The sequence below is a fragment of the Oryzias melastigma genome, linkage group LG1 (genome assembly GCF_002922805.2).
Source record: "Oryzias melastigma strain HK-1 linkage group LG1, ASM292280v2, whole genome shotgun sequence".
In the NCBI taxonomy this organism is placed as follows: Eukaryota; Metazoa; Chordata; class Actinopteri; order Beloniformes; family Adrianichthyidae; genus Oryzias; species Oryzias melastigma.
The window spans coordinates 9918250-9936867 of NC_050512.1; the positions used below are offsets into that span (position 1 = coordinate 9918250).

At 40.1% G+C, this 18618-nt stretch overlaps 4 protein-coding genes across 6 annotated transcripts in view; 1 reads left to right on the top strand and 3 right to left on the bottom strand.

The window, feature by feature from the left end:
• LOC112137138 (polysialoglycoprotein-like) overlaps positions 1-18618 on the top strand; it is a 190080-nt gene that overhangs the window by 59888 nt on the left and 111574 nt on the right. The gene's annotated exons all lie outside the window — the stretch shown is intronic.
• On the bottom strand, positions 9-11623 carry baiap2l2b (BAR/IMD domain containing adaptor protein 2 like 2b). Its single transcript, XM_024259254.2, has 14 exons — positions 10807-11623; positions 10648-10723; positions 9124-9210; positions 8373-8434; positions 6624-6695; positions 5970-6059; positions 5750-5881; positions 5206-5310; positions 3216-3318; positions 2714-2921; positions 2566-2631; positions 1843-2158; positions 1730-1773; positions 9-1392 (listed from the first exon to the last, which is right to left on the bottom strand). The coding sequence occupies exons 1-14, from the start codon at positions 10858-10860 to the stop codon at positions 1317-1319; spliced, it is 1491 nt and encodes a 496-aa protein (XP_024115022.1). The 5' UTR covers positions 10861-11623; the 3' UTR covers positions 9-1316.
• LOC112137105 (extracellular serine/threonine protein kinase FAM20C) overlaps positions 11416-18618 on the bottom strand; it is a 39310-nt gene continuing 32107 nt past the window's right edge. For both annotated transcript variants that reach the window (XM_024259245.2, XM_024259246.2), the window contains 3 exons: positions 12185-12266; positions 12037-12096; positions 11416-11905 (listed from right to left, as the gene is read on the bottom strand). In XM_024259245.2, the coding sequence (XP_024115013.1) occupies positions 11632-11905; positions 12037-12096; positions 12185-12266 (416 nt within the window). In that variant the 3' untranslated portion in view covers positions 11416-11631. The remainder of the gene's footprint in view (positions 11906-12036; positions 12097-12184; positions 12267-18618) is intronic.
• LOC112137086 (dynein heavy chain domain-containing protein 1) overlaps positions 12447-18618 on the bottom strand; it is a 30654-nt gene continuing 24482 nt past the window's right edge. For both annotated transcript variants that reach the window (XM_024259201.2, XM_036211717.1), the window contains exons 34-44: positions 18357-18455; positions 18104-18265; positions 17766-17944; positions 16509-17525; positions 16256-16430; positions 16066-16140; positions 14491-14716; positions 14262-14353; positions 14042-14188; positions 13017-13606; positions 12447-12934 (exon numbers count right to left, since the gene is read on the bottom strand). In XM_024259201.2, coding sequence (XP_024114969.1) covers positions 12530-12934; positions 13017-13606; positions 14042-14188; positions 14262-14353; positions 14491-14716; positions 16066-16140; positions 16256-16430; positions 16509-17525; positions 17766-17944; positions 18104-18265; positions 18357-18455 — 3167 coding nt within the window. In that variant the 3' untranslated portion in view covers positions 12447-12529. The remainder of the gene's footprint in view (positions 12935-13016; positions 13607-14041; positions 14189-14261; positions 14354-14490; positions 14717-16065; positions 16141-16255; positions 16431-16508; positions 17526-17765; positions 17945-18103; positions 18266-18356; positions 18456-18618) is intronic.

An 18618-nucleotide genomic window follows, 5' to 3' on the forward strand; every position in this document is an offset into this window, starting at 1 on the left:
CAAATAAATGTGCGAAATAAACTTGTTTATTTGCTTTGGATGAAAATAATGAAAACTAGAGTTTAAATCATCAACTGGATAAGAGAACTGGATTAAGTGATCCCTCCCCCTCGCATTACAAACAGGAAGCAACTGCTGGCTCCCCCCCAAAAAAATCCTTTAGATTTCTTTATAGACATAAACATCTGTTACTCAGTCAGTACATTTGTCACGATAACCAATCTTGCTCTGATTCCTTTTTTAATACGTTTTTTATAATCTTCTTTTTTTTCTGTAGTGGAAGCTATAAACTGACCAATCAGGTACCTCAATGAAAATATGTGGTCCCACATCAAACACTTGAAGCATTTGACAGATTCTCCAGAGCTTGTGTTCAAGTGGGAGGGGTGTGGCTTTCCAACAAGCTCACTTGTGATTGGTGAGAGTGGTTGCCATAGAAACATTGATTCAGACTGATTCAGAGCAATCACTGCTTACCATAGCGCTAGGAAAGCCACAGTTCTTGATCAAAAACTGCTAAACAAATTGTGGGAAGAGGGAATTATTGCACCCCTACCGCATACCAGCATATTGGTAAGCAGTGGAAAACAATTTAAGGATTTTGCATTTATTGTATTATTACATTAGATCAAACTTAGTAGGACCCAAGTGAAAGTTTTTTTCTTCACTGTCACTTTCCTATTATTTCAGTTTTTTTTTTCCTTTCTTTTTTTTTGTTGTTTTGGAATACACAAATCATATATCAAACCAAAGCAAAACCAAGATCCAAAAATCGAGGTTTGAATCTAATCTCAACTCAAACTTTGCAATTGAATGGCGATTGAATTGATTTAATTTTGTTGGAGCCAAAAGTAAACCATTTTCTAAGGATGATGTCACATCCAGTTCTCATTTACAGTCAATGGTTTCAATACAAATCTCATATAAAGAAACAATGGAGTAATGAGTTGCAGCCTCATACAAACCATTAGAACAATAAAAAGAATAAACAGTGAGCCGACAGACAACAAATGAGACATTGTTACTCCTCTTTTCCAGTTTTACCCAAACAACCATGTAATTAATATTTTTAACACAAGACACAAACACAACAGAGCGTTATATCTGTAAAAAGAATTCCTAAAACATCTAAAATATGTTTAGTAGATGAAATAAAACATCACTTCTTTTTCTGCGTTTGGTGTTAAACTTCACGATGTACAAAACTTCTCTAAAATTCCTGCGCACAAAGCCAGAAGCTTGTCTTTGTTAATGTCAAGAGAGGTCTACAAAAAATGCATATCTCGTCTCCGCAGCCTGCCTGCCCCCCCTCAGCATCAGTGAATATGAGGAGCAGATCTGTCATTGGTTGTTGTGGGACGAAGCTTTACTGTGGCAAACGGGTTTGTGCCCCTGAAAGGAAAGGATGATGGAAAATGTTATAGAATACCTCTCACGCTTAGCTGCCTGTGTGCTGCCTGCACACATGAAACACACATATGATCCCGGGTTGGGAAACTAACACCACGCCGGCCCTGCCCGCCAGTTTTCACTGGGAGCTTTGACAGCTCAGCTTTCAGCATGCTGGTCTGTATTTGCTGCAAATACGTGCTTGATTAATCTAAGATGATCCTTTAGCTCGTGCAGAAAACTACAAGCTCAATAAAAGTTTTCCACTTATAAAAAACTCTTATTTGAAATAGAAGTCTGTATACCTTTTGGTCTGTTAGTGAATAAAGCTGTGGATTACCTTGGAAAAAGAGGGTTTTCAGCTGCTCCCATGGGTGACAATTTCTGAAATAAAAAAAGGTTGATTTAAATGTGTAAAAACAAAGAATAATATCACTAGTTAACATCTTCTACCTGAGGATCAGATGTAGTGTCGCTCCTCCTGTCAGGCAGAGGAGAGATGGATCGGACATCCGCCGAGCCCCTTCGGAGGTTCTGGTTGGGTGGAGGGGGTGGAGGAGGTGGTGGAGGGGGAGGCTTGGTCTCGATCGGAGCTTCCAGCTTCTTGTCAGGAAGGGGAGAGATGGCTCGGACGTCCACAGAGGCTCTGCGGCTGGCTGGGGTCGGGGTCGGGGCTGGAGCGTCTGCATAGCTCTTGACCTCTGAGTGCTCAGCGTGGGAGTCAGAGTCCAGCAGACTGTTCATGCTGTAGCTCCGGACAGAAGTACCGCTGAGACATGCAGAAGACATGAGAGTCTTAAGCTTAAGTACTCATTAATTCGCATTCTTGAACATGCAATTAGCCCCATGGTGTTCACACTGGACAAGCAGGGAGCGGCTTCTTCTTACTGTTTACCAGCACATGTCACGCACGCACGCATGCAGGTCACTACCAAATCCGAGTCCCTGATTGGTCAAAGTTTGACCTGATTTGACTTTCAATATACGTTCAATGGGCGCATATTTTGACACAGAGCCCAAAATAATCTTTGAAACTTGCGTAGTTCCGCGTAAACTTGAGAGTTTTTAATGCATTTAAGTGTGTTTAAATCAACTTTTTATTAGAAGTGGTCGCCTGAACAAGGGAGCCAAGGGAGGTGTGAACGTAGCTTTGCAGACATAACTAAGAATACTAACCTGGTAGCTAAAGTGTTGGTGAAATCCTCAATTGGAGCCACATATGCAGCAGGAAACCAACCCTGCCTGAAAGGAAACAAACCCCCAACCAATAAGACAACAGCAACTCGGAAATTTGTGAACGCAACTCACTCATGGACACACCCACCGCAGGGTGCTCTCAGTGCGCCCGTACAGCCAGCCGTTACGAGGCTCCTGGACCAGCACGATGATGGTTTCTCCCCTGTTGAAAGGTAAGAGCTTTGGGTTGGAAGAAGATGGGTGAGACACCACAGCTCTCATGGTTCTGCCCGCTGCCAAACCCAGAGATTCTCCAACCGAGCTGGAGCGAGAGCGGCTGGGGAGAGGAGACGGTGCTGCAAAGGGAAACAGAGGGGATATAGACTGTAGAATGGTAGATTTTTGGGAATTCTGGTTAGTTTTTAATTCAATTTATTGTAAATGGCCAGTCTAAAACCAATATAGTCTCCAAGCAGTGCAATAAAACATGAAATAGATCTTTATTATATAAAATCTTCTTTGCAGAAAGAGTTCAAAGAGTTTAAATCATTCAGTAAATACAGAGATGTCATATGGTTGGTCTAAAAAAGTTCCCAGACATTCATTCATCAAACCATGTAGTAGTTGGAGTAAGTAATTCCACCTCTCACCTCTAGAGGGCACTCTTCCCAGCGCCTGCTGCTCCCTCCTGGCCCAGGACATGTCCTCATCTCTGGCCACTGTCTGCAGCAGAGATGTCACTGAACCTCGGAGCTTTGCAGATATAGAAATAATGAAAAACAATGGATAAAGTCAGTGGTTTATTTAGAAAATTAGGCAAAACAATTGAGGCTTTCTCAAAGAAGTTTAACATTTGTTCACAAAACAAAAAAAAAACAGTTGCTAAAAAGCTACAAACCAATTTCTTCTTTAAAGTTCTGATTTTGAAAACAAAACGTTATCTAAATTGATCAATGATTAGTTTTCCTAATATCACGGAAAGCTTATACAGCTCCTTTACTGCTAAAAGCTATATATAAGTAAGACACTCTGTGTCACACTTTGAAAAACAGCTCATAGGAAAAGAGAGCAGGTGACGCTCCAGTGCGGTATGACCCGCTGACCCTCCGTTATTGTCTACATCCACCTGTAGCATTGATGTTACACCTGTGAGACGTCTAATATTTGTCAGGAATTGATATAGTGTTTTAATCTCTTCTTCTGTAATTTTCTCGTGTTTTAGTGTCTCGTAAGATGGACTTCGACCTGCTTTTACTGTTTTACCAAGAAATTTGACCTTTTCATCTTTGAGGTCTTTGCCTTCCGTGTTTATCATACATCAAACTCTAAAAGTCCCACTACGATCATCTTCTGATTATTGTAAAAGCGTTCCTACTGGTCTTTTAATTATGATTATACAGTTTTTAGACAAAAATGGTGTCATAGTTTCTGCAGATCGGTAGATATTTGCTGGCACAGAAACCCCCCAAACCCCTACTTATTGCTGAGAGCTCTCTGTTTACACACTCTCCCCCGTCAGTTTAGAGCCAATCACAACGGTAAGCTAACATTAGCAGTGCAACAAAAATGGCGAGCAATATTGGAGCTATCCAGCGTACGGTTTTGATCCAAATGCCGGATCAAGCAAGGCAAAGTGAAGACGTACCTGGATCTATTTGTCAGCAAGTGGAAGCATGAGAATGCAACGGAGCCGGGAGTTGTAGCTTTCTTATTGTAGTTTCTACATCACAACCACAAGCGTTTTCTAACAGATTTTTTAAAATCTGATTCACGACAATTGGAATAAAGAAATACTAAGAAAATAGATTTTTTGCTTAATTTTCATAAGAAAACCCCCACGAGAATATGTTAAAAACACCAATTTTATTGGAGTGGGTCTTTAACTGGACTTATCCTTAAACAGATTTGGCTTTCTCTGCAACTGTCATTATTGTTAGACATAGAAAAAAAGCAAATTAGATTAGCACTAAATGTGTTTTATCAAGCTTAACATGGCACTGATGACAGATGTTTCACTGCACATATAAAGAAAAAAGAAGACCTAAAATATGTTTTAAGTACTTTTCTCTTTCTAAAGGTCAACAAAAAATATATAAAAACATTTTTTTTCAGCTATTCTTATAAAAATCTGCTATACTCTGAATATTAAGCCCATTTTTTCTAGTTTATTGGCCAAGAATAGTTTCAAACTCAAAAGTAAACACCCTAAAGCACATGTGTCGGGTAAACCCCTCCAGATTATTTTATTTTATTATCATTAATGATAATAACCAATGCTATCTTCTAACTTGTGTAATTTTGACAAAATTTATTTTTATGGAGAGTAAAATATTGAAAGTTACGGTTTAAGTTGATTAATTCTGGAATAATATTTCTGCCTGTTCTTATTCATATTTATATCAAAAACTTAAATTTTTAAAGTTTTAATAATGTAGTTTTAGTGTGTTCAATAAATGTCTATCCTGTTCGGTCCGCAATTTAAGCTGTGTTTTGGATTTTGGCCCCCTTACGATTGAGTGTGACACCCCTGCCCTAAAGCCTTCTACATGCATTTAAATAACTTTATTAAGATTAGGAGCTATTATAGAAAATGTCATTCTGAACTTTAGATTTAAATACATAAAATAAAAGTGCCCCCACCTGTGCTTCTTGATCTAAATGGGCGGATGTTTGAGAAGTGGACTCCTTGTTCTCATTCACCTTCTCCTTCCATCCATCAGCTTTTTGCTGGAGGGACACACCAGTCTAAAAAAAAAACAACGGAGGATTCTTATTAAACTTCAACCTAATCATGCAGCAGCAGGAAGGATTAACATGGAAGGGAATTCAATAATGCAAACGAGACTTAAATTGCAGCAGATATTGATGCACTTAGAATCATTGCTGGAATGAAAATGCAGATGTCTTGGTTAGGCCTCGCTGAAGCTAGGAGCTGAGGAACAGCGTCCCCTGATGACGAGGCTACAACTGTCAAAGCTGATTAAAGAGAAGGAGCCTGAATTTATAGGACGTTTTCACCTTTAGAATGGAAAGATTTCAGAAATTGGTATAAAAGAATTGGTTAAAATATAGAAGTGACGATGAATGTCATTCCAGTAGATTGTGAAGGACAAAAGCGGCCGTGTTATCGGTTTAAAATGTTAAAGGGTCAATAAAGCGTTCCACCCAGAGTCCAGAAAATTACCTTATTAATGAGAAACAGCAGAGACTGAGCGAGTCCACAGTGCTTCTCTGCCAGGAAGCGATACCTCCTCTGCTCCTCCTTCAGGATCTCCTGCTGGCTCTGCCGTAGGTACACCATGTAGTCACTGTTCTCCTGAAAACACAAGCATCGTTGCACATATTTAGCAATACACAGTCTGTCATTTGTAAACCTTGGTTGTGAATTAGCATTTTCTAGATACCAAAGAATCCCTGAACGTTCCACGTCTGAGTTGCTTCTCCAAAGACTCGGCCTGGTTCCTCACCTCCATCTCGTACACTTTGCGACTACCCTGCAGCACAAAGATTCGCTCATTTGAACGATGAAGCATCTGTAATATCAGTAGCAATAATAGCTGATTTATTTTTGCTGTGCACTTCTAATCGAAGCATGAGGAGATGTCTCAGGCAGCAGTGGATGCAGTTTAATTTTCCAGATTCAAAGGTTTTTGGATTAAGTTTCTTTATAGAGTGTAACTTCATGAGCAAAAACTAAACGTGAAGCCCGATTTGCCTCAAAATGTTTGTTTAAATGGACCAATGATGAGTCCGCATGTCATTGGTCAGTGTTTGCAACAATGCAGACACCTCTATGTAAACAATAAAAACATACTTTAAACTATTTTTTATTACAATCTAAGCTTATAAAGAGAAATAAGAAAAAGTATGATTTGGTCTTTTCCAAAGGAAAATGCAGCCAAATCCAAAAGTACACCAAATATCATTGAAAGTCGCTTGTTTTTTTTTTTTTGTTTTGTTTTTTTTATTTATTTAAAAAATTTTATGCCTAAAATGTAGATACAAAATGCTGTCGTGGAAACTCCAGTTTCACAGACACACAGGTAAAAGAGACTCACATCAATGTATTCTTCATCCAACTTGACGTTCTTCTCCATCGCTTGCAACACCTCAACCTGAAACCACTGGAACTGCAGAAGAAAGAAGACGTTTAAAATCGTGTTTATCAAGGTAATTGTGTTGTGTGACTTCATCTACTTGCAAATGTGACGTTTCCCCAGGCTAGAATTTTTAGCAACAGCCTACACGTTTTTTTTAGATTGTTTGTTTTTTCCCATCAATAAATGCAAACAAAATTAAACAAGTTAAGTGAAAAATGCCAGGACAAACTGATCTCTGAAGAACTTTTAAATCACAGACTTCTAAGTTGTCAATCTACTAATTCAAACTAACTTGATTATTGTTTTAAAGCCCCACTATGATAAAAATTGTGCTTTTGGTGTTTTTAACATGTTCTTGTGGCATTTTTCTGATGATGGAGGACATTTATTAAGAAAATTAACCTTAAAATTGAATTTCTGTGTATCTGTTTCTTGAAATCCTTGTCAACCAGGAATAGATGAGAAAAAAATGATTTGAAAAGTAGCTAATTTGTGATGTAGAAAGAACAATTGGTGAGTCACAAGCTTCCTGCTCTGCTCCATTCTGACGCATCTACTTGTAGACAAATAGATTCATGTACGTCTTTTATTTCCTCGTCTGAGTTGGTAGATGCTCCAACGTTGTTTGCCATTTTTGTTGTGCCTGGGCTGCAAGCTAGTGGGAAACCGTGTAAACAGGGGGCTTTTGTGCTGCATTCACACCAGACGCGATTCGTGTGTCAAAAGAAAGGCAGCAGACACGAATTTGACGTGCGTCTAATTTACCAATCGACGCCTTGACCAGGAAAGTTTTTCTGGATTTCATTTGTTGCCACATCATAGAAAACATGGATGATGTTGAGCGGTTAGCTTGGGTTTATATGTTTTGGAGAGCACGTTGCTGAGTCTGGGTTCACCAGATCATTCAGAGTCTCTCCCACTGCAGTGTACTTCACTTCTGCAGTGGGAGTTGCACCTTACGGCTCTTTAAAACATAACATCCATCTGTCTGTGGTCCAGATGGCGCTCTAACTCGAGAGGGGAAAAATCAAAATAACACTGAAAGACTTTTTATAATTCTAAAAAAAAATATCATAAGCCCATGGAGCTGCATTTGCTACAACAGCACCTGCAGCGGCTTTCTTTCTGGAAACTACCATGGGCTAGCATAGCGAGCTACGCTGCTCAGGTACAGGCCGCTGAAGCACCAGAACTCGTTAGCTCTGCCAGACCCTGGGCGGCAGACCTTGCTACACTGTCCTAGCTAGCATAGAAGGAACGATCGCTCCAGCTCCAGGGGTAAGTGACAGACTGGCGTCCTGTCTAGGGTCTATCCTACCTTCACCGAATAGCAAACGGGACAGTCTCTGGCCCAGCGGGTAAAGAAAATGGATGGAAGTTCAGGGCGAAAATCCCAGGAATTGAGCAACCATATTGGATTTTTTTCTCTACCCGCTGATTGAGTCACCGAAAACGTCACAAGAAATTAAAAGACCACTAGGAACGTTTTTACTATAGATCTAAAGACGTTTTAAATGGGTCTTTAAAAGCAATATTTCCTTAAAATATTGTATTTTTTAAAACAGACTACAGTGAAAAAATGAAATACTTCCAGACATCAATGAAAAAACTAAACTTCTGAGCTTTTTGTATAATGTTGTCTAACAAATAAAACCAACATTTGGGCAGATATTTGTTACGCTGCAGGTTTTCCACATAAATACTGACCACCCCTTCCATCTCTGCAGTGAGTCGTCTCTGGGTTTCTGAGATCTGGATCAGGACATCTCCTGTTCAAAGGGGAAACAGACATCACAAATTAAACTCTAAAACTTCCAAAAACAAAAGGTTTTAATTACCAAGGAGGAGAATCCTACATGTTGTGTAAATGTGAGAAGTGAGTTTGAGCAGTGAGTTCTGTTATTCAGTGTGCATTTAAATAAATTACTAGTAGTCAGAAATCTGATGAAGTGGATATTCCACTAACAGAATACACCATGAGTCCAGCTTTCAAAGTCTGTGATCTGGCTAACTAGAAGGTTGAGCAGAAGTGAAGCCTTTTCATGTTGGGGCCTCTGACTGTGTCTGTTTTTGTTAAGGTAATGAACTAAGTGCAGCCGAAGGGCCAACTTCATAAATGATTCAGGTGAAGCCACTCAATCGGGCCTGTGGTCAGGCTGTGGATCCCTGACCTCCTTATGTAGCCAAACCTATCAGAAGCAAGTGCAGAACAAACACTCGCACCTTCAACAAAGACCTGTTGATTCAATATTTGTTGTTGCCTAATGCTGTCACTCACCCGCCGGGCAGTAATTGTGAGAGTTAAGCAAGCGGAAATACACACTCGTGCATGAGCCTTTACGCATACAAAAGCATGGAAGGATGCGAGAGAACAGGGAGGTTTTTTTCTGTTTTTTACTTTTTTTTGCTTAAGTAGATAAAAACATGTTTTCCCTGACTCAGACGGAGACCCTCTTACCGAGCGAGCGCGATGACAGTGTGTGGAGCGCCTGGTCGCCCATCTTTGCCACAGCACTGAAGTAGGCCTCACTGGACACAGCTAAGGCTGCAGCATAATCACATGCAAAATACATTTTTTTAAGATAAAACATTCCATATATAGAAATAAAAAGTGTGAAAGTACTGCCGCAAAAATTGAATTGGGTCACTTGCTGCTGCTTCTTTAGGAACACAAGCCTCGAAGTGCTGACAAGTGATACGTGCTTCTGATCTCGGAATAGCCCCACGCCGATAGGTATCGTGTTTCCAAACTAACTATTCCAGGCTTTTCATGCAGAAAGCCGCATTAATAATGTATACCACCAAAGTAAATTACTAGTTACACATGATAAAGGTTGAAGGAACAGAGAGTAAGTGAGTTAACAACTAAAAACATTTGTTGAATAAAGCAGAAGTTTAAATTTAGAATTTTTTAAAATATTTTCTGACATTTGGCTTCAGTAAAAAAAAAAAAAAAAAACTTTTTTTTAAAAAGGATAATAAAATACGGTAGTGGAATCATTTAAAAATCAAAAAATGCACGCTGTATAATATTAATAAGAGAATACAAGTTCTTATTTAAATTCTCTAAAAAATTGTAGAAAATTAGTTTTTATAACTCAAATGAGGACTTTATATATATATATAATGGTTTATTTCAAGCAATCGAGCAAAAATGCATATGAAACAGAATCAACAATGTATTTACATCTGTACAAAGATATGTCAGACATAAGATAACTAGGCAACAAATTATAGATTGCTTAAAAGGTGTTGGGAGGAAAGCAAACCTGTTTAATCCTACCCCGGCTCAACCTTGCCATTTCCTTTGCATGAATAATTATTTTCCGGTTCATAACTTCTGATGAGATATTTATACCTTACTAACACAGCTACAGGTCATAAAAAAATAGGATTAATAAACTATTTTAAAATTACATTTTGTATTTTTTTTGTATAATCAATCAAAATCAACTGTGTTTTAGTGAAGCAGAAAACTCTCAAAATAGAAAATCAGTACTTGACTCCAGGCTACTTTACTGAAAAATCCCTACTTCATTTGAGGCAACAAATCAAATTTTATTTGACTTCATTTTAGAATCCTTATATTTAATGATTCTAGTGTGATTGTGTCTGTATTGTTTTTCAGTTTTTGTGCTTGTTTTTTTGTTTTGGTGTAAAGCACTTTGCTGTATGTTTTATAAGGAAAGTGCTTTATTAATAAAGATTCATTTGATTATTACTGTATGCATTACTGCAAATACACTTGCGAGAAGACGGCATCATGTTCCTAATTTTTTTCTTTATTTTCTAATCAATATATCACTCTACATCTGAGATGGGTTTGATATATCTGTGTTTTGTACTATTCCATTATTTTTAAAGCTTAAAATAAACCAATCAAATCAAAGACATTATCAGTTCTGCAAAAAAAAAACTCTAAAAAAGGATCACAACTTGAGATTTTACAGCCAAAGCAGCAAATAATAACTAGCTCGCTTACCTTGAAAAGCTCGAACGTAGCTGTTTCCAAGAGCAACCAGCTTCTCAAGACCCGGGTTGAAGTGCTCCATGAGATTCTACAATAGTGCAAACTCACAGTAAAACAAACAACAAAGCTGTGTTTAAATAAAAATAAAAAGTAAAAAAGGGAAAAACTTACTGAGTAAACATTTAAAGTTGATTTGTGCAGCTGGTCACTAGTGATTCCTGACATGATGATTACTTTGAATATGAAATAATTTAAATAAAAAGAATCCAGAAAAACAATGTCATCTGCTGAATAAACTTCTGTGTACTCCCATTCAAAGTTGAAAACCTTCTCCTGGGCCGTTGCAGCTCAGAGCCGGTCTTTCTGCTGCTAGTTCAAAAAGTGATAACGCCCGTCTTTCCTTCTCTGCTCCCCTCTTTCCTCTTTTTCAGTCATTCATTAGGGATCTGCTTCCCCCCCTTGTCGTGGTGTTTTCATGGAAAGAGCCCGTAAGCATGTGCAGTAAAGAAAAGGGAGTAGGTGGCACCGATGTGACAACGTGAATTATTGAACGGAGACCTGAAAAGAAAGGTGCACCAGCAGCTTCCAGAGCGTTCAGACTCACTTCAGCAGGTAGACCTCACTTAATGTGAAGCCAGCTTCTAGTCTCTGATAGAACCAAATGTTTGATTTATTTGAAAAAAACTGCAATAATGGTAAAGAAAAAGAACAAGCGGAACTCAGATTTATGGAGGATTTAAGTTCAAATGCTGTCAGTGTAAGACCAAACTCCACAGAGCATAGAGCTGATGAACAGCTTTAATGAAAATTATAATGAAGTTTTCCATCACAGTCATTTTTACAGCTTTTTCTGGCCTGTACTGATGAATTAAACAGAGCAGAGGCTTCTTTTGCCTTTTAATTCATTTATTTTGTGCAATATCTGTGACTTCACATAAAAGCCTTCTTTGTAAAGTTAATGTTTTCCCCAAAATGTGTCTTTAACTCAAATAAAAGTTACAAGCCAGCAAAAAAGGTGCTATTTCTCAGACTGTCCAGGTCATCATAGATGACCTTTTCTCTGCCGTCTTCCTTCTGCTGCTCCTGGCAGCGACTTACAGTGTCCAGCACGGTTTTCAAACGGCGACTGAGGGCAGCGAGGTGAGGCTCGGCCAACAGAGGAGCCACCTTGTGGAGAGGATCTGTGGACAGCGAGGCCCTCATGACGTCGCTGATGTGATACTGCGGCAAAGATAGGAGACGGAGGCGGAGCCAAGTGGAACGACGGATTCTGGAAACACAAGAAAAGTCAACCAGGTAGACTAAAGAACACAGGAATCAGTTTAGGCTATTTGTCTTTAATAACCTTTTCGTATGATAGATGAAGATTACGCTAAAATTAAGAAAGATTTGACTCTGTACCTGCAACACTGTCGAAGCGGGGTCAGGATTGAGGGCTCGTCTTTGGAGTGACGCCCAAACCTGCAGTGATATAAAAATGACGACTTCCTTACAAATGCTGTTACTGCAAGAAAAGACAAAAATCCACAAAAGCAGCTCCAACACTCACGCCCTGCCGTTGTCAAGATGCAACAGGAAAGTGTTGTTGCCAAATTTCTCGAAGGTTTCATAGTGATGCCGGTCCATGTTACCTACAGGAAGACAAAAGAGCCTTTTTAAAGGAAATGCATCATGGGTACAAAGATAAAGACATACTTAAAGATGTCTGGGTTCATGATTTAAATGCAATTTTTTGTGTTTTTCTGTTGAAATTGCTGCAAAATCGATCCTTTTAAACAACAATATAAGATTGATAAATAAAAGAGACAAAATGCTGTAAGCACAAACTTTATTTGACATGAAATGAACAAAAACGTTACAACATCTGATCGTTGATCCGATCCATCACAGAAGCTCAGAGAGTACTCACTAGCCTCACTGTTCTCAAACTACACAAAACAGGACTGAACTCTGTGTGAAGAGGAACTTTAGTGATTATCTCATCATCGTTCAGCTCCTCGTTTCCATCCTGCCTCCTCTCCTGTGGATAGAGCGGGCACAGGTAGACGGGCAGCTGTGCAGCTCTGTCAGTGGCAGGATCCAATAAGTACGAACTGCTACAGGACGAGTGATCTGACGCTGAGTCGGGGGTTCTGACTCGAGCCTGCACACCAATGAATGGAATCAAAGATGGCTGCAGTGAGAGAGTATCTTGCAGTGCTTCTCGCTGCGTATCCCATGATGCTCCTCTGAGCTCAAGGCCACACAAACACACAGCATCTGGAGGAAGTGTGGGTGGGATCGGTCTGTGAGAAAAAACCTGAAAGGACATTAAAAGTCGTTGAAAACTGCTTTTGTTTCAAGTACATGCCTGCATTTAAAAAGAACATCTTGTACTTTACCTGAAAATGCAGCACCATATCACTGATATATTTGTGGTTTACTAGAGCACCCTCCCTAATCAGTGCTGCCAAGAAGCCCCTGGGCTTTTTAAAGGCAGATAGCCGGTAAGCGCCGGGTGGATCTGTGGTACCTTCCTGCCAGAGATAAGAACTGAGCAACACTGCCTTCTTTTCCAAGCAAGGCAAATCTATCAGGTGGAGGAGGGAAAACGAGGACAGCTGTAGCTGTGAGGCGAGGGCTGACACGCTGTCAGAGAGGGCGTTCCATTCCGTCTGCAGGAAATCACGGATGGGACTGCGAGAAACACCTTCCACGTTCACTTCTCTCCGTTGTGTCAGGTAATTCCTCAGAGCTTGTAGTCTGTCTCTTGTGAGTCTGTAATCAGGCAGTTTAGCACGCTGATTCCTGACGATGCAACTTCCAAGCAACCCTGGAGGAGTCTGGGAGGCCTGCAGCAGCGAGTGAAGATTGTAGCTATTAATCTTTGTTACCTCCGAGGCCACATCAGAGCTGAAACCCAGCATGTCTGAGTCGCTGTTGGTGGAATTTCCAAAATATTGATCCAGTGTCTGCAGCACTCCTGATAGATCTGAGAAGCAGAAAGAGACACTTGTTGATGCACACACAGAAGAGTTTGGATGAATTGCCCAAAATAAACTAAAATTTGCTTAAAGGGCAGACCTTTTCTCAGCTGCACCAAGTTACATCTGTAGTTAGAGTAAGTGCACAATAGTAGTAGACATGTCTGGCTTATGCTTATCGCCCCCCCACCCCACCCCTTTTAAATCCTTTTAAAGGATCTAAAATCCTTCCTATGTTTTGAATTAAAGACAAATTATTTTATTTTGGCTTCTCCAGATTTATTTGTTCTAACGATCTGAAGTGAAAAGAAGTATCTTATTTAGATGAAAACTTGGATTAAAAAAATAATTTTGATTTCTTTATTTCCTGCCCATTTTAAATGAATAATTGCACACCTCTTCTTTTTATATTGCACAGCTCATCATAAAAGTTGTCCTCTTACCAAGGTCCCCATGAGTGTTGACAATATCCCAAAGGATGTGTGGCCCATTTCCTGCAAAAGACTCTGCACCAAAGCAACACCTGGCAACACACTCCACAGCGTTCAGATCTGCAGAGTCCACCACATGGCCGCCATGCACCAAAGTGACTAAGGAAAGGAACACACGGGTAAACATGGACCTAAAACAAGTACAGAGCTGCATTGATCTTTGCAGCCTTACTTGCTGTGTGCTGCAAGACTTTAGTCTTGTCATAGCAGAGACTGGCAATGGACATGCTTGCATCCACTAAAACAAAAAGATCCTCCTGATTCCTTAAAACAAAAAAAGCACAAATGTGTGTTCACTAAGAAGACATGATGACTTATTTCTTGGTGTGTAAACACAAAAAAGCTAAAAAGAACCATGTAAAGGGGGAAAAAAACACATCTTTGTCTAGTAAATTTCTCACCAGTGGCAGGCTTTTCCAAAACCCAAGTATTTACAGCGTTGTCTCTGAAGCAAGACAGAGTGGAAGATGATGCAGCGGATAAACAGCTCCATGTTTTCTGCACTGACATCTGAGCTGGACTGTGCCTGACAGAATGACAATAAGTGGCGCGTGGAACAGCTCAGCTCTTCATTCAGATCCCAAGGAGAGTCGCACGCCAGCAGGAAGGCCCGCATTCGCACCACAGCTGCAGAAAAGGGCGAAACAAAAGAGTCACACTGCAAAAACGGAATCTTAGGAAAGTAGAAAGACCATTGTTTCAGGAAAAACTGTCATTTTTTGTCTTGCAAGAAAAATAATTTTATCAAGAAAGTTTTTCAGGAGCAAAATAAACTTATTTTGAGTAAAACATACAAGCGAACATTCACTGAAAGACGTGAAACGGATCAATTTCTGCACTTTGTTACATTTAAAACTGTATATAATTTCTAAATCAAATCTAATTTTGAGTTTACTTACAACGGAGTATTACAGCCAGTTTAAAAGCAAAAACATGTTTCTTTTAAATACAAGTTAATCCAACCAGCAAGGCCAAGAGGGCCCCATGTGGTTTAAAAGTGGACAGAGAGTGTGGGCCTCAATTAGGTTCGCAGTTTTTGTGGTGGCCCCAACTGTGCTCTACCACATTGGCTCAAGTGGGCTCTCAGTGGGCTGGCTCACTATGCTAGCCAGCCTGTGGACGGCGTAGTTTGCTAGTGAGTTTAACTGTATCAAGCTAGCGAGCTCCACTTTATTGAGCTAGCGAGCTCTGCTGTATCAAGCTAGCAAGCTCTCCTGTTGCCTGCTAGCGAGCTCCGTTGTAGCAATCTAGCGAGCTTTGCCAGGCGGCTGGCTAGCGTAGGGAGCCAACCGACTCACTTAGTGCCCATTTAAGCCAATGTGGGCAAACACAGGAGGGGCCACCATAGAAACTGTGGACAAACCCAATCGAGGGTTTGTCCACAGTTTCTGCCCACTTTAAACTGTATGGCGCCCACCTTACGAGAAAAAGTCGTAATTGTTAAATTATGAGAATAAAGTTGTTTATTTATGACTTTAGGAGTCATCTGCTAGATTTACAAGAAAAAGTAAATTTACGAGATTGAAAGTCGTTAATTAAATAGAAAAAACTTGCAATATCAAGACTGTTGTACTGAGCAAACCATCAACTCCAATTTTTAATTTGATAAACATTAATAACTTTCAATTTACCAATTTAAAAAAAAAAACGCTTTTTTTAGTTGATACAATAACTGATTTTTTTTCTCTTAAGACAAGAATTCTTGGTAAGACCATTTTTATTACCTTGCCGGTAGATGTTTTGTTTTTATTTAAAGAAAATCTTATTTCTAAGAGGGGTGTTTTTGTAGTGCATTCCATCATCAGCAAATGAGCAAACACCTTAATTTGTGATTTTAGTTTATGGGAAAATGGATTAAAATAAATTAGTTTAAAAAAAAAAAAAGACAAAAAAAGTTTTAAATTAATTGAATTAATGGAGAACATAACCATGAGAGAGCTGCATGTACCGTATTAATCTGTGCAAATGTCAGTTACCTGGTATAGAGCATTTCTCCGTCTCATGAGTTACAAACCATAACCTAAAGCAGGGATGAGTCACGCATTTTCCTTCTGTACAAAGAAAGCGAACAGATGAGTAAGAATAAGTTTACAAATGTCACCACGGTTACGAGTCTTTGTTTATGACAACAATTATGTCAAATGTGGCCACAAGTGGACCACAGACCTTCTGAGGAGGACATCAGCTGGCTCATGCGCTCGACCAATTTATCATCCCAGCGTTCCACCAGATGACAGCAATAGAAGATAATCCAGTGTCCTTCATTGACAGCTGTGTCCAGCAGTGACAGAACAGCCTCTTCCTCAGGCATTGTCCCAGAATAGATAACTGTTAAGTGAACCTAACAGAAACAACAAACAAGAGAAGATAACTCAAATGCGGAATTCACAAGAATTTGGTGTAAATCCTTTAGAATCACCTTATTTTCTCCTCCAACCCAACGGGACAACTGACTTATCAAAGAGAGAGGCTGAATTGTAGCTGTCTTATCTCCTTTTGGATTGGGGAGTGAAATAATAATTGGTCCTTCGTGGTTGACCAAAGATCTTGCGAGAGCTTGTGGGTTTCCAGTGTGGGGGGCGTCAGTCAGTCCTGCTCGATCAGGCAGGCAGAGTAGGCATTCCTCTAAAGTGCTTGCAAGTCCCTCCAAACAGTTCGGGACGATAGTATTCCAGAGTAGGAGCCGCTGCAGCAAGGAAAGGTGGGAGTGGGAGCGACATGGAACAGTTCCTACAACAGTAGAGGAAGGGAAACGCAGATACTCCTTCCACTGCATGGGCGACGTGCAGAGTGAGGCAACCAATCCACGAAAAGACGAGATCTGTTCCAAGACGAGGAGCTGTGAATAGATTTGAGGGGGAATCCAGCTGGGCAGCATAGACTTAGAAACATCAGATGGCTTATTCTCAGCTACAGGACATTTCAAGTCTTCCAAACCTCTGATGAAGGCCAGTCTCTCTGCCTCAGAGCAAAAGCCGTTGTGCTTTAGCAGAGCTAAAAGCGCCAGCAGCTTCAGGACAGCAGCGTGGCTCTGGAAGAGGCACGGCCTGTAGTGTACGAGCAGCTGGAGAACCATTGTGTTCATGAACTCAGGTATTACACTCTCTGCTGCTTTTCCAGTTCTACACAAAAGAGAAGGCTTGCCTATTTCACAGAGGGCCTCCTGCATCACTTTAATGAAGCCCTGCAGGGGAAAGTAATAGGCTGGAGAAAGGCGGGACACATCCTGCAGGGCCTGGTAAAGGTCAAAGGGCAGTTCCATTAAACGGCGAGGAGCAGCCAGCAGACACTCATGACCCTCCAGCTCTTCACCGACACGCTCGATGTCAGACTCAAGTTTCCTTGTTTCTTCTTCATAAGCTGCCACACGAGGAAGGAGTTGTGGGTCTTTCTGCAGCTGTGGACCCCACTGCAGGATGTCATCCATAAGAGCATCCTAGGACAACAGTACAGGATTTCAGAATAAAAGAACTGCATAGTATGACCTTTGATTTAGACTTCTTTTTAATAGTTTTTCACTGCTTATATATTTTCCTTCTGAAAAAGTTTAGCAATTAAAACATGTTTGCTTGATAAAACTCTGCTTTTCCTCCACAAACCTAAAAATATATTTAAAGAATCTCCAGTGGCCTATGCACTCACAAAAACATCCTACACAAAAAGCTTTCTCGGCCACCTTTTCTGCAGCCATTTTTCCACGCAGCAGCTGATTGTAATTCTTGAGTCGCAAGTGTTGAATCAGCAGCTCTCCATCCTCGGGCTGCAGCAGCTGAGTCAGCATCAGCTCCTGGATCTCCTTGGAGCTGAGAGAGAGGTCAACCACGTGTACTTCAGCCAAGATGGATGCATGGATCCCTGTGGGCAAAATAAAAAGAGTGAAAAAGCCTTTTGACTCGCTATTTTCAAACATGTCACAAAGTGGTCATTTTTACATCAACTTTTCTTTCTAGCAGAAACTAGATTTTGTGTGTGTTTTAAAATCTCAGGTGGGACAGATGTATCAGCACTGCTTACCACTCTTCAGTAGTGTGACAGGCAGGTCGGTGCTGAGGATTATGTGGAACTTCAAGGGCTGCTGCAATCCTTGAAACCAACATCCAGCAGGACGTTTTAGCTTTTTCAGAAACTCAGGACTAGGATTTGCTCTTTCCGCATGAGTAACCAGGACCTTCAATCCTAAATGTAGAAAAGAGTTTAAGTGGGTGTATGAAACAATATGAAACCCTAAAACAAAACAAATAAATAATACGCTTTTTTTTTAATTCACCTTTTTCAGCAGCACAGTCCAGCTTTTCTAGTAGCTCCGTATCATCTGCACAAACCACCAAATCGAAGCCCAATTCTTTTTCCAGGGTTACATTTTCACCTACAGAGGAGATTACAAACATCAATTCAAAAGACCACTATAAAGAATTGTTAGAAATTTATTTTTTAAAGAAATCCACAAAAATGTCACAATGTAATTTTTTAATGACATACAGATGGTATCAACTATGAGAAGTTGGTTAATTTAGCGCAGGGGTCGGCAA

Excerpts from the sequence above, each read along its gene's own strand:
- baiap2l2b (XM_024259254.2), bottom strand. The coding sequence starts at position 10,860 with ATGTCAGGAATCACTAGTGACCAGCTGCACAAATCAACTTTAAATGTT. Across the intron at positions 2,922-3,215 it reads GGGAAGAGTGCCCTCTAGAG|CACCGTCTCCTCTCCCCAGC; the intron begins GTGAGAGGTGGA and ends TTCCCTTTGCAG. Across the intron at positions 1,774-1,842 it reads ACACTACATCTGATCCTCAG|AAATTGTCACCCATGGGAGC; the intron begins GTAGAAGATGTT and ends TTTTTATTTCAG.